Raw genomic sequence first — 14,561 nt, 5'->3', positions numbered from 1 at the left:
TGAAGCCTTCATAACTTGATTGTTAGCACACTTTGCTGGGGAGAGGTCGAGGGTATTACCAAATAAGAAGAGGTTAGGAGCAAGAAAAAAAATCAACCAGAACTGCAAGAAGAGCTTCCACATTGTAGTTACAAAATAGCCCATCAATATAGTCGTGTGTGGTGGATATGTTCTGTGGCATTATGCAGCAGACCAGGGTTTATACCTACGCCTGGTACCTTGCTCTGTGATTCTCCAGTGATAGCTACATGTAGTAATCTATAACCATGTTTGCATGGACTACCAGTCAAACCACATAACATGCTAGGCTGCTCAGTTCTTGTTTGACAAATAACAGTCTATGCAGTCTGCAGCTGCTATTTCTGGAACTACTAATGGTTCTTACAATGATTGTATATTCAAATGTAAGTGACGCATAATCTTTCCAGCCTCTGCAACTTGAACATTTGTAGCAACACAGTTTGGTGCATATTTCTGAAGATTCTGTTTTGACACAGTGCCCAGTGCTCTTAAATCATAAAAAAGTCTTTGTCTCCAAAGAGCTCACAGTCTAAAAAACAAAGATCAGCCAAGAAAACACTGATATGATTACTTTGAATATTTCATAGCAGGAGATGGAAGTGGTGATTAACATATTGACATGGGTTATAGTTTGTTTTCCTCACAGAAAAAGTAGAGTTTCAGTGAAGAGGTGAGATGTTCAGATGGTGTGTACTCAGCACACTGCCTTTATATAAATTTTCAGTTTCCAAGCAAAATTTTCTACTAACAAGGCAAAGTAAGGTATTAATCAGCCACCAAGTCTGAATCATTTAATGAAAGCTGGGGTTGTGTTTTTATGCCACCACCAACAAACAAAAAAAATCTGAAAAATATCTCAAAAGTTTGAAAACTCTCTTTCCCGGTAGGGGAGGGGAGGCACGCTTCTCGGTTCAGACCAAGAAATTTCAGTCTAAATTCAGTTCTTTTTAGAAAGTTCCAGATGAGCTGAAAAGAGGATTTTTGAATGTAAGTGACATGAGGCGCTATCTATAACTCGCATGACCGATTTTGGAACCTCTCTCCTAATGTTAGCCTTTCTACACCCTGTGCGAAATATTCTTCCTGTCTGAGAGCACAATGCTGCTCAGCCACAGGATTTTGCAAGCTGTTGTACTCTCCCCCTCACTCCAGTGTGTCCTATGTGTGCTGCGCTATTTCTGTGATGGTCCCTTCTCTAACACCTCTCCCTGTTCTCTGATATACTAGGTTTCTATAGTGAAAGCTGCCTCACTATTGTGCCTGCTGTGTTATTTTGAATTCTCTGGGTTATGAATTCTCCTTGTCATATTGTTGCTGCCTTTCCCTGATGCAGGCATTCCTTCCTTTTTAACAATAGTTGTATATGCAGAGTAGCAGGTGTCTTAATCCTCCTGCTTTGATATTCAGGCATTTCACCTTCTTGGTGCATGTATTCTCCTGAGATACTGTTAGAAATGTTAATAATTATTGGTGGACATGCTGTTTAAGAGGGGATTCCATTTCATGTTGACATCTGGGATGACCGTCCAGCTTTTAGCAGGGTCAGTGTTTGTTCTCTGAGAGCACATTGAAAGGCTTTTGATTGAGAATGTTTGCAATTTTTATCCAAGGACTTGGCAGGACAGAGCTGAGGCAGTAGGCTTTCACTCTGTGCCTACTCCTAGTCTCTCTAATATTGAAGTCTGGTGAAAGGCAAATTCAATTTTAAAACAGTGGAGCTCTTGCACGGATGATATATTGTTGTGCTTCATGGAGTCATAGCAGAAAAGACGGAAAAGATTTATGGGGTCATTTTCACCACCCTTCCCAAAGCAGAGTTTATGGACACAGGCCTTCAGGAGACCTCTGCTTCCCTGTCACCTTATGAGCCAGAATCTGGAATGGTGATGCGGGTCCTTAAATATAAATTAAAGTTGCAAAGCTTATTGACTGATCTTAACCCCATATGTACTGACACAGGTGATTTTTGACCATTAAACATTGTTCCCCATTCTAAACATCTATAATCCTATTAAGAACATGTGTACTTTCCATGTTTGCTTCTCGGGATCCTAATGAGCAGGTTCCCATGCCCCAAGAGAATCAAATTCTCACTGCCATGTTCCCCATCAGGGAGAACTCAGTTCCATAAAGAAGGGACCCTTCCAGCATTGCTTTCCCTAACTTGAAAAAGAGAGCATGGTTATGCTAAACCTGTAAGATAGGATGGCTATTTAGAGGTGATGCCTTGTGTAGGCAGTTGAGACCTTTTAGACCTTATTTTAAATGCTGACATTTACCAGCAGGAGATAATTATTCACCTCTCTTCACTTACTCTCCTGGTGTCTTATACACTCAACATAGTGTTAGAATGAAGATTCTGAAGCTGAAAACCCACAATGAACAGGAAAAACTCAAAAGCAGTCTTCCTGTCAGTGATTGTACAGCTCAGTAACTGCTTCTCCCACTGCCTCAGTCTGCTCCTGTCTGTTATCTGTGCTGATGAGGGATCTTACTCATCTGTAGACTGTTTCCCTTGTTTCGGCTTCTCCATTTCTTGTATTTTCTTTTCTTCTTGTTGTTTCCTTTCTTTCTCACTCTTTATGCTTTTTGTCCTCTGCTTGTCTTTTATTTCATTCCTGTCCCCCTCTTCCTTGCCTCCTCCTCTCCTACCTCTTCCTCATTTGGTCTTATTGAAGTTGACCCCAATGCCGGGACACCACGTCGTAGACCTCTCTCCTTCTGCCCTTGCTGTGCCCATGAAGGTAATGTAACCTCACGCAACCTGTCTTCCTCAGATGAATTTTCATAGCAGCACTAGTCAGCTGGTGACAAAAATATCTCTTATATCCAACCTCCAAAGCCCTCCTGTCTCCTTCCCTCCGTCTCAATAGCAATCTCTGTAGCAGGCTTGTATGAGTGTGCAATTTTTTAAGGTACAGTATCCCTTTCTCTGTTTTGAATTGGGGATGGGGTAGTCTCAAGGTCACTGGGCATTGATTTGCAATGGCAGCAGAAGCAGTGTCCTACCCTAAAGCTCCTGTTTTCATTTGGTGTATTTGATTTCTCTATTCTTTGTCATAGGTGTCTGGGAGATGGGGCAAGGGATGAGGGAAGAGAATCTCTTTCCTTAAATGACTATTTAATTTGACTATTTAATATGATGGATTAAAGGAATACTGTGTCCTTACAAAGACTGGTTTGCAAAACATCCCTGAGCTTTCAAAAACCAACCAACCTAAACCAGACTGGTCTTCCGTGATCCATGTCTTGCTGAATGCATTCTTGACTTTGTCCCGGATGGAGTTTGCCATAGTAGAGTTTCCATTGCCAAGGCATGGGGTAGGGGGTGGAATGTGATCACAGTTAATTTCGCTAACCACTTATTCCGCTTTCCATGGTGCTCTCACATTGACTGTCCACCCTGCCCTCCCCACCCCTCCCACATCCCTCTGCTCATTGGCTGTTAAAAACAAATACATACATAAAGAAAAGCTATTCATGGGTTAGTAGCAAGGTGTATTTGGCTGTTTCTTAGAGGCATTTATTTTATATCCTGGCACTGGAAAGGGTGGGGAGATTCCCAGTGCTTTCATGGCGCCACTGCACTGGACATCTGCATGTCTAAGCTCCCCCTCCCATGGCCACCTGGGCATATTGTGCATAGATGCTCGGAAAGGATTGCTTGGAACGGAGCAACAGACTAGTATAAAATCCAGAGAGCCAGAATCTCTTGCGGGGGAGAGGGGTAGTATCCCCTAAATATTTACTATTTCTGGCTTTCAGCAGCTAGGCAGCAGCTTCACTGCTGCTTAGCAAGAAATACTGGGTCTTCCATGTGACTTCAGTGTAAGGGCTGGTAGGAGCTAGGGATAGAGGCAGGGCACAGATATGAATTCACAGGTCATTGGTGTGGCACATATTTCCAACTTCTCCGTATCTGGTATTTAAATAGTAAATCTTCTGTCTGGTTATTTTTGGCCTCTAAAAGAGTTAGGGTTGCCAGATGGTTTCAACAAAAATACCGACACACTTGACATTACATCACAATCTACATTACATCTCATTTAGAATATACCGGACATTTATATTTTCTCATTTATATTTTCTCAATTTGTTTCCCGAACAGAAAGCTCAAATATTGGACTGTCCGGTTCAAAACCGGACACCTGGCAACCCTAATAAGACTGCTTAAAAGTAAGAGACACTGCTTTTAATATAGATGCTAAGTGTCTATAAAGTATAAGTAAACAGATATGTCAATTAATCTGGGAAACCTTGTTAGTCTGTGGAGAGTAAGAGGAGATGATTTTCAGGCATGATGCTGATAGAGGCTTGTGTTATAAACACCAACAATGCTGTGCTCAAATCTCTGCACCTTTGAGCTCAGTTTGAAGGCCCCGTCTTGCAACAACCCCCTGCAGACAGGCAACTTCCTAGTGATTTCAGTGGGACTTTCTGCCTGCCGAGGGGTCCCCCTGCATGTAACTCATTGCAGGATCACAATAGGAATTACCTTGGAAGAGCTTTTATGGCAGTGGTGGGCAATCTATGGCCTGTGAGCCGCACAGGGCCCATCAAGGTAACCCACTGGCGAGCTGTGAAACGTTTTATTTATGTTGAGCAGCTGCAAGCACCATGCAGCTTGCAGTGGCTGCAGTCTGCCTTTCCTGGAGAATAGGAGCTGTGGGGGCCGTGCCTGAAGACAAAGGGGGCCACTGGGATGTGCTGGCCGCCACTTCCCACAGCTCCCATTGGCCAGACATGGCAAACTGTGGCTGCTGGAAGCTGCAGAAGGTGATATGTGCCGACCGTCAATGTAACTAAATTATCTCGCAGACTGCCAGTGGATTATCCTGGGTGTGCACCTGTGGCTGGTGCACTGCAGGTTACCCACCACTGTTCTTGGGGTATTGTGCGGTCTGAGACATATCTTGAGTCAGTGCAGAGAGTTCAAGAGAACATAGTGTAGCTATTTCATCTGCACTACATGTGACATCATCGGAACCTTGCCTTTGGATTATGAGATGAGGATGAGGTTGTTTCTTTTAAAATAAAATCAGATTTGCAAAAAGTCAGTTCTCGCTTTCTCCCTTTTATTAGCAAGTGTAGCATGGCTTTCTGAGTGTGTCATTCTAGCACTGATGAGAAATTCCAGGAATAACGTATTTATAGGATATAGTGAGCTGCTGTTAATAGATGCAGTAAGCAAAAGACTCACCAATGAGAATGGAGATGTAGCAGGAAGAAATTACAGGAGAAGAGAATTCATCAACAGATGAGCCAGTGAAAAAGAAGGTTTTCAATAGAGGTGGCAAGGAGCCACTCTTAGCCAGTAAAAGAACAGTGATTCAGTTGATATGACTGAAGGACTGGAGGATATAACATAATGGGTACACAGGGTTTGGCAGGGAAGAGGTTCCAGTCAGCATACCTTAAAGACCATAACATGGAGGAGGTGCAAAAAAGTTGTTACAAAGTTCAGTTTAATTTCAGGAAGGCTAAATAGAAATGAGCCACTAAATTATGGGTTTACCAGAATGAGAAGACAGGGGAGGGGCAGTAGCAAAAAAGGATTCCAAACGTGTTGATCCAAGGAAGAGAGAACTCTTTAGAAGTTGACATCTACAGGTCTGTGCCCTCCTCTTTCTATGTGCTGTAGGCAAACTAAATGGACCCGGCTTGGGAGTGCTCTGGCAGCATCTTGCTCGGCTTTCTTTGCACATTTTGCCCTCTTTTTTTGTTCCTGGCTGTTGGGCTTGTGGGAATGGCAAGGCATCGTCGTGAAAACTTACAGGTTTTCTCTCTTGGCAGGCATGGGGAAGAAGGATGATCCGAAGCTGATGCAGGAGTGGTTCAAGCTGGTGCAGGAGAAGAATGCTTTGGTTCGCTATGAGTCTGAGCTGATGATATTGTGAGTGAGCAAGAGGTCTTTCTGCATGGGGTAGCGCAGCTTCAGATTACTCTCAGATAGCACTGGCAGGGCCTGCCTCCAGCTCTGTCTTGGCTGTGATGGCAAAAGGCCAGTTATATGTGATCAGAAGCCTCTTGGACAAAATGCAGTTCCCAGCCAGTAAGTTAATAAAAGTACATTTTGAAAGAATCTCTAGAACAAAAAGAGCTAATGATGAGTGGAAGCACAAAAGCTACGGATATGCCCTGCGTGTGAATGCTTAGCCCAAGATATAAGCTCTCCCAGCGTCCTCTCAGGCTGTTTCTGTACAGAGCATCACTTGCATGCCAGCTCATCCTCAGTCTGTAGTTTTAGTGACAGGTGGGCTTTGGCAGATAACAGTGCAACCCATTTGCTTGCTGGTGCAAGGTCCTTTTTTGCATGCAGCTGTGCTGTCTGCATTCTGATCCCTTCTATAAATAGATTCTGTAGCCCTCACTTCTCTGTCTACAGTGGGACCCCTAACTGGGCCCAGATCCTCCAGCTCTTTTCCAGATTAGGAACACCAGGGGCTTACTTAGTGTTTATGCCACCAAATGCTTTACATTCTACTGAAATAAGTTTGTGAGCAGGCATGCCTTGACTTTGGTTTCAAAAGCTTCAGGGCACTCTGGGATGCTACTACCAGAGAAGCACTAAAATGCTGCCCAGATTAGAATCTGAGGAGCCAGTGCCCTCGGATATCCGTTACTTGGTAGGTAACTTTTTCTTCAGAGCGGGATATAGCAGAAGGGAGACTTGCATAGAGGTAAAATGTGGCTTGAGCATTGACTGCTGATGCAACTGCTCCTTCACACTGTCTCTGGCTTAGATTTTAAATCTAGCCGATGGCACTGTGAATAAGATCAGTTTAAGAAAGCAGGATGGCTGGTTGCTGCCCAGTCATGTGAAAAAGGGGCTCTTTCTCCATCTCCCCACCCCAACCGAACGCTGGTGGTGGGGAAGCATTAAGATTACATTTTAATCAGGAAAGAATTGGCTGCACCTCTCCAGTGTTGTTCCGAAAGAGTCACAACAGTGCTGGAAGGGGGTGTCTGGGAAAGTAAATAGAATTGGGTGGGAGGAAAGTAAACACCAGAATATTTTAATTTACTTACGTGGTAATTTGTGTGATAGCTCCTAACTAGCACAGCGCACACCATAGGTTCATTCTTGCTTTCTTTCTCTTTTCAGTGCTCGAGAACTGGAGCTGGAAGATAGGCAAAGCCGGCTGCAGCAGGAACTCCGGGAAAGAATGGCAGTGGAAGGTAAGTATCAAGAGACACAGCAATCCAAGGAGTGTGCTCATGTACTTGTTTCCAGTCCTGGGTCCTTTGACATGTTTTTTTTTTTCTCCAGATCACCTGAAAACAGATGAGGAGCTGTCAGAAGAGAAGAGGATCTTGAATGAGATGCTAGAAGTGGTGGAGCAGAGAGACTCTCTGGTGGCCCTACTTGAGGAGCAGCGGCTTCGAGAAAAAGAAGAAGACAAGGACCTGGAAGCTGTTATGCTGTCCAAGGGCTCTAGCTTGAACTGGTCCTGAGCTAACATACTCACCTCAGCTGGTCTGTGCTACCCAGTTGGCCTACACTGAGTTTGCCAGAACTACCTGGATCGAGAGATCTTGAGTGAGGAAACCTTGCTAAGGGTTCTGCAGCATGCAGGAATTCAGTTTGAAGCACCCAGAAGCCTTTTGATAAGTGGCTTGGCTCTAGAGGCATGGATCCCACACTATGTCTGCAAACCAAGCTGAAGATAAGATGGTGGCTTGAGATTGCACTGTGTCCTTGAGGTCCTATACAAGGGGCCATTAGGGTTTTGTGATGTGAGGCAAAAGGGTAAACTTTTTGTAGAGGAAGGGTTTAATACCTTTCAATGGGGGAAGAACCCTGACCCAAACTGGATTTGCTGCAATCTGATCTCTCTCCCTTTTTCACTACTAGCATTTTTTTAATAAGAGGGAGAGAAATGGCTACCCTCTCCTGAAACTACAGCAGCCTGTAGCAGTCCCTGGGGGAGTTAACCATTTAAAGGAGAGCTCTCAAAGGCCAGAGCAGCACCTTCTTTGTTTTGTTCTTCCTCCCCACCAAAGAAACAAACCTGAAGCGATTATTGTGCATGGATGTGAAGGATACTGGAAAGAGAAAACATTGGTGGCGTGTTTGTTTGAAACCTCTTCTGCCCATTCTGGCTTTTTTTGTACTCTCCAGAGTTGTGATTATGAGAAGGAGAGGGGAATTCTCCCCCACTTTGCTATACACTGGACAGAGAGCTACTGCTGGTCTTGTGTGTTCATGGCCACTGTTCAGAGGCTAATGAGTTTCTCTGTTTTGTTTTTTGTTGCGACCATTTTGACACTGGAAAATGCTTTGTGGGACAATGGTAAGTGTTTTGAGGGGGGGTCATTAAACGGCATTCCCTGGCTTTTAAACCAAGAGAGGGAGCCCCTTCTGGATGAACATTGAGACGCTTCAAGTGTTTGGGTGTTTCTCCCTCTATTTCATTTTTGCACATCAGAAATGAAGCTTAAGACCTGCTTGGGCCCTCAGTCACCTTGACCCTTTTATGTCGATTAACTTATTTTTTTAATACTTGAAAGAAGATTCATTTTTGTACCTTTTAAGAAACAAATGGACAAGTGAGTGATGGGTGTTTGCCTACTGCATCCCACAACCTCTGCTTCTATGTTATAATACTCTTGTTACCTGTGGCTATTTATTAATATTGTTATTAATAATGTATTGTTACACTTCTTGAATCAGGGAGGAGTGTATGTTGTAACTCCAGGAGAGCAAGACACTACTATAGATTGGTTCCTGCTTTGCATACAGGGAAGAATTCATGGACCCAGGTATGCATCCTGTCCTGGCCTAGTCCTTTTAATGGTGAACTCTTGCATATCCATGGAGCAATGAAAAACCTGTAGTGTATATAACAAATCCCGTGTTCCCTCTCTCAGATCTCTGGACTAACAGCCTGTAAATTAATAGTTTGTAACAAGAAAGCCAAAACTGTGACCTAAAAATTATCGCGCCCCCCCCCCCCAATCTCTGACTGGTGAACCCTGCCACTGTAAGAGCTATCTAGAGTGACATCCAGCTAAGCAAATTCAGCACAATTCTTTCTGCCTCTGCCAGTGTGGTCCTCTCCCAGAGCTGCTACCTTTGATCCAGGAGGATGCCCATTGTACTCCTACTTGCAGTAGTGGGCAGGACCTAATCCACATGTGTTTTTTTTTAAAAGAAGAAGAAAGAAAAACAATTAAAAACCAAAACTGGGGCCTTTTTTACATAATAAAAAGCAGTAAAGGGCATACTTTGTATTTGAGTTCACTTACATTTTAAGAAAATCCATCACATAAGCACTAATTAAATGCTTTATTTTTTAGAATGAAATATATAGACTCTTGTATCGGGGTGCATGTTTTCAAACTACCTGCTTTTGCAAGTGAATCCGAGTAAGAAGTTCTAACTCTGTGAACTTGTAGAATGAATAACAACATGACTGTGGCAATGTGCACTGAGTGTTATGTGCTGCCTTGAATGTGAGGATGGCAAGCCTGCAGCCTCAGAGAAATGTGCCTCTGTTAGTACAAGTGCATGCCTCCATTTTTGGTAACAACCATACCATGGGCTGGCTCAGCAGTCTGTGCAGTTTGGTGAAAGCTGAGTTTGGAACTTAAGTGCTATTTCTATTCCTAAACAGGCTGAGACTGGGAACATGCAGGAGGCAGGATACTCAGTCCCTGGGGACGAAGGAGTTGCTGGCTTCAAACCGCTCAGATGTGGAGGGAGGATAATCCAGCCTTGGGCTAGAGGGACAGGTTCATCCTAATTTAAAGCCCTACCCTTTGCTAGGGAGAGAAAAGAATAAGAGGAAATGGGGTGAGACTCCTCAGCCAATTTTGGAGCAGTACAAATAATTTTAAAACTGATCTCCAAGCAAAAATCTCATCTCAGGAACAAGAATATCTTTTAATATGGATTCTTATTTAAGTAATTCAATGACTGCAAAAGCTGGCTTGTCTCCTGAGCACCAGCCCCTGCTGCCCCTGTGATAGGTGGCCTGAAGTGGTTCTTTGAAAAGAAACTAGCATTTCAGATGAAAAATTAATTTTAGGAATTGGATGGGGTAGGGATTGATTTGAGATTTAAAAAGCAAACTGCATCAACTGGTTATAATCTCTTAGGCTACGTCTAGACTACAAACCTTTTGAAAGAAAGCATCTAGACTGCAACCACTTCTTTCGAAAAAGTGAGTCGCTTTTTCGAAAGAGAGCACCCAGGCAGTCTGGATGCTCTCTTTCGAAAAAGCCCGGTTTGCATTCAAGAACGCCTTTTTTCAAAAGTGTTCTTTCAAAAAAAGGTGTTCTTCCTCATAAAATGAGGTTTACCATGGTTGAAAAAAAGCCACATTCGTTTGATTTAATTTTGAAAGAATGCAGCTGCAGTGTAGACACAGGGGAAGTTTTTTAGAAAAAAGTCCACTTTTTTTGGAAAAAACAAAACAAAACAAACCCTGTAGTCTAGACACACCCTGAGGGTATGTCTCTGCTACAGGGAGGAGTGAGCCTTCCAGCCCAGGTGGACAGACACAGACTTAGCTCTGCATGAACTAGCATGCTAAAAATAGCACTGTGGACATTGCAGCACTGGCTTGCCACCCATGGACCAGCTGGTCCAACCTAAGGATGTTAACTAGCAGTTAATTGCGTAGTTGATGGAATTTCCATCGACTAGTTGATGGGCACTTCTGCATTCCTCCTTTGAAATGTACAAGAGCCCCCAGTGGGATTTCAAAGGAGGAATGCAGAACTCTGCATGCAGACCTGGACCAGCGGGAAGTCCCACTGACTCTGGGCTGCACGCAGGTGCCAGCTTTGAAATGTACAGGAGTCCCCAGCGGGGGCTTTTGTGCATTTCAAAGCGGAAACGCCCTCATGGAGCCCAGGGTCAGCAGGGGGACTCCATGCTGCACTGCCGATTTGAAATGCCACGTGGAGCCACTTTGAAGGTACCCCCTCTTCCTCCTCCGCCCCCCCTCCCCGCCCCTTTGCTGCCTCTATCTGATGGAGTCAGCAAAGGGGAGGGAATCGATGAGTCAACTGGCTATCTGGTAAGTATTTGCTTATAGGATAGTCATCTAGTCTTTAACATCCTTAGTCCAACCCTGGTGGCTTGCTCCTACTGTCAGCGTTGCCACAGTGTCCATGCTGCTGTTTTTAGCATGAGAGCTTAAGCAAAGCTAGTGTATCTCTACTTTCATTGCAAGGCGCGTTCCAAGCTGCAGTATGGACATATCCTTAGTGCCTGATCCTGCAAACTATGTACTACTAAGCATATGACCACTGAGAAGAGCCCCTTCAGGGGTACGCTACACAGTAGTAAGAGCTATGTGTTTGCGGCTTTGGGCACTGAGCTAAATAGATAGTTCATAATTTTTCAAACCAACTGCTAGAATCTCTGCCACTTCTTCAGTTTCTCCACCATAAGGGGATTATCTTTCTCAGTAGCTCCTACCCCTTTTGAGGCTGCATCTCAGGGTTCTCATGCTGATACAGAGTAGGGCTGCATGTATTTCACTGTTAGAAAGTGCCTAAGATGCAAAGTTTCCTAATTATGAAGCTCTATAATATAAACAAACATTAAAGTAAATAAAAATACATATTTTATAAGACTTACCTTACAACTTTGAAGGTTTGCTGTACTTTCTAAAGGCAGTGCTGATCCCTTCAGCCCTATGTTAATTCATCCTGGCTTTTTGTTTGGTACTTAATTGTTTTTCAATTCTATTTAAGATATTTAACTTTTTTTGTTTTACTCATTTACTCTTCTTCTCACTGAGCTTAGGATATTTCATATTATAGCATAGTCTTCCAAGAATAGCTCCCTCCCACCTGAAGCAATGTGATTTCAGAGTTGTATGTCAGCAATGTGATCTCTGTTGGGACCTGGTGTACAGCCCTGCCAGGTGTGAACTGTAGGATGCAAAGAGCTCCATGGTTTTTAATTTCCTTTGTCTGAAAGAGACCATTAAAAACAGACCTTGAGGGCAGTATCCTTGGCTCATGTGGTCAGTAACAAAAGCTCCCTCCCTCTCCATTCCCAACACCCATCCAGTAATCCCGCCCTCCCCAGACAGTCTGAACTACAACAAAGCAGGAATAAATAGGGCCCTAATGTTACTCTAAGGAAAAACTCACTAAATCCTTTTCCTTTAATAGTTTTGTTGTTTGTTCATGACTGTATTGGTATGAGAAAAGTTGCTGTGGTTAAATAATCTAAATTTTATATGCCTGTCTGATGCACTGTGCCCTGATTCCTTTGACTAGTCCTATAAAATGAAATTAAATAATCCCCATCTTGAGAAATGGCTCCCTCTGCTACAGGTCTCTCTGCATTAGAGATGTTCCCCCAATCACTGGAAAGGTAAACATTCACAAACTGCCCATTCAATAACCACTTTCCCACCTCTTCCCTTGTGTCTGAAATTCCAGTAAAACTGCAATAGAGCTAATCTTGAAGAAAGGGTGCTGGCTCCTATCCCCAATGGAGGCATTGTGAGCCCCCAAAGCAGATGGTAACTAGCCATAGTGGGAGTGTGGCTTTCATGTGCAGAAGCTGGACAGAGACACCGTGTCCTAAATGAGATGATTAAGTCTTCATTGTTGAGGGATGGGAAAGTCTACGTTGGGGGCTGCTTTAGCTTTTTAAAGCAATCTGTGGACAAACAGGAGTCAGGCGCTCTCGGATGGAAAGAAGTGGTTGATTTCTGACTGCTGCAGTGTTGAGGTGCTTCTTCTTAGGATTTAGGGGAACAGGAAACAGTGGCTTCATATTTCTTAATGTACTTTTTGGGCTGAGCTGAAAAATAGCGGGGGCCTGATTCATGGAGGGGTAATGTATTCTGGGTGGAGTTAAGTTCTCCAGTGCCTGGGATGAGGTTTCCCTGAAATTCTGAGCAGAGTTGGACTCCCCTTTACCTAGAGTAGGAATTCACACCCTCACTCTGAGGGGCAAATTAGATGAGGGCAACCTGTGCTCTGGGCTGGGATCAGATTGAAAAGTGGGGGATCATTCTTTCAGAGTTGCAACTTGGTGAAGCCACTAAAGGGTTGTGCCTTGTTCCTTCCCTATCCCATGCCTGCTCTGGAAATCATTCATCCAGAGGAAAACTGTGCAAGGGGAAGAACATGAATATCTTTTACCTTTAATTTCCAAATACAATTTTATCTTTTTAGCTTAATCAAAATCCCATTTGTCCAATTGGAACTAGAGAGTGGGCCTTCTTGTTGCAAGCTCCTTTGCTAAACATATATGGATAGGATTATAAAGCAACAGCAGATTTTAAAACAGTCACATGAATCTGTTTTCTCTCCCTCTGTTTTCAAATTTCCTGTAAATATTTTGTATGTTGGCTGTGCAAACACCAATGGATCCATCGTTCCCTGGCAGTTAAAAAAAAATAGTTTTGCAGTGTCCAGGCCTCCATCAAAACACAAAGCTTGCATAGAGCTAGTTAGCATGTTTGTCTGCACTCCAGAGAGTTTTTGATATTTTTATACATCTAAATCAATAACATTTTGGAGTATTTGAAAGATCTAGATTGCATGATCTAGAGTAGCTGTCGGTTCTGTTTTTTTTACCAGTTGATCTTTAAATATTCACTATCACCTCTTTTGGTTAAAACTTTTTAAATGAATTTGTGATTAACTGTTTACATGAGATGCTGATGGATAAGAAGTGTTGCATACTTTAATCTCAAATGTAACAATGTGAAAAGCCACAAGGTGGCTCTCAGGAGTTGGAATTGTTAACATCTGCAATAAAAAGAAGTCTCCCAGAGTACCATGAAATAGCTTGTATATAATTCATGGGAGAGATCATATCCTCCTTGACTGAGGCAAGGTAACAGAGATTAGATGTTTTCTGCTTTTGGAGCTGTTTAGGACGGTGCTATATAGGCAGGGTAGTTGAACAGACAAGGATGTCATGAAAGGTGTAGATGTGAAGGGGAAAAGGCCATGTTGTGATGGCACTGCAGTAATTTAAATAATCTCTCTGTCTCTGTCTCTCTCTCTATGTATGTGTATATATATATATATATATATGTATATGTATATGTATGTGTGAGGTCCAGCCCAGTTGAAGAGATTTGCTTTGGCACCTTCCCATTGGGATGTGAGTGAACTCTGATATTCAGACTGTTCAAGGCTTTGTATAGTTGGTGAATGTGGAGTGTTAACAGGAAAGTGTGTACCCTATATGTATAAAACATCCACCCTGTCTGGTTTGGTTTGGTTTGGTTTGGTTGTGTGTTACTTTTTTTGTTTTTATGCACACTTGCTTTTGTTGGTGTTGAGATTTTAGCACCTCAAGTGGCCAACTGAACTAAAAAATAAAGTCATTCATTATTTTTTCTTTTTGTTGCTGAAGTTGCCATTTGTTCCAATTACCATTTATTTCTTCACTGGCTTCCATAATAGACTCTATAAAAGAGCAAATAAAGGAGCAAGAGAGGTTGATCCTATTATTAAGGTGAAGGACTGGGTACTGGTACTGCGTTCTGCTTCTGCCATGGAGTTACCTTGTGACCTTGAGTAAGTCACTTACCTTTTTACCCCAGTTG

The 14,561-nt window shown here is 43.1% G+C and overlaps 1 protein-coding gene across 34 annotated transcripts in view; it reads left to right on the top strand.

Annotated features, from left to right (window-relative positions):
* The window catches only part of MICAL3 (microtubule associated monooxygenase, calponin and LIM domain containing 3), a 234,780-nt gene extending 220,427 nt beyond the window's left edge, over positions 1-14,353 (top strand). For 25 of the 34 annotated variants that reach the window (XM_075896972.1, XM_075896909.1, XM_075896902.1 and 22 more), the window contains 4 exons: positions 2,700-2,765; positions 5,815-5,914; positions 7,127-7,200; positions 7,292-14,353. In XM_075896972.1, the coding sequence (XP_075753087.1) occupies positions 2,700-2,765; positions 5,815-5,914; positions 7,127-7,200; positions 7,292-7,476 (425 nt within the window). In that variant the 3' untranslated portion in view covers positions 7,477-14,353. Of the gene's footprint in view, positions 1-2,699; positions 2,766-4,129; positions 4,198-5,814; positions 5,915-7,126; positions 7,201-7,291 lie in introns of those variants that run through there. The other 9 variants (XM_075896964.1, XM_075896930.1, XM_075896954.1 and 6 more) reach the window with 3 other exon arrangements.
* Positions 14,354-14,561: the final 208 nt, after the last annotated feature.

Source organism: Pelodiscus sinensis, chromosome 1 (assembly GCF_049634645.1).
Source record: "Pelodiscus sinensis isolate JC-2024 chromosome 1, ASM4963464v1, whole genome shotgun sequence".
NCBI lineage: Eukaryota > Metazoa > Chordata > Testudines > Trionychidae > Pelodiscus > Pelodiscus sinensis.
This window is presented reverse-complemented; position numbering and strand designations above follow the sequence as displayed.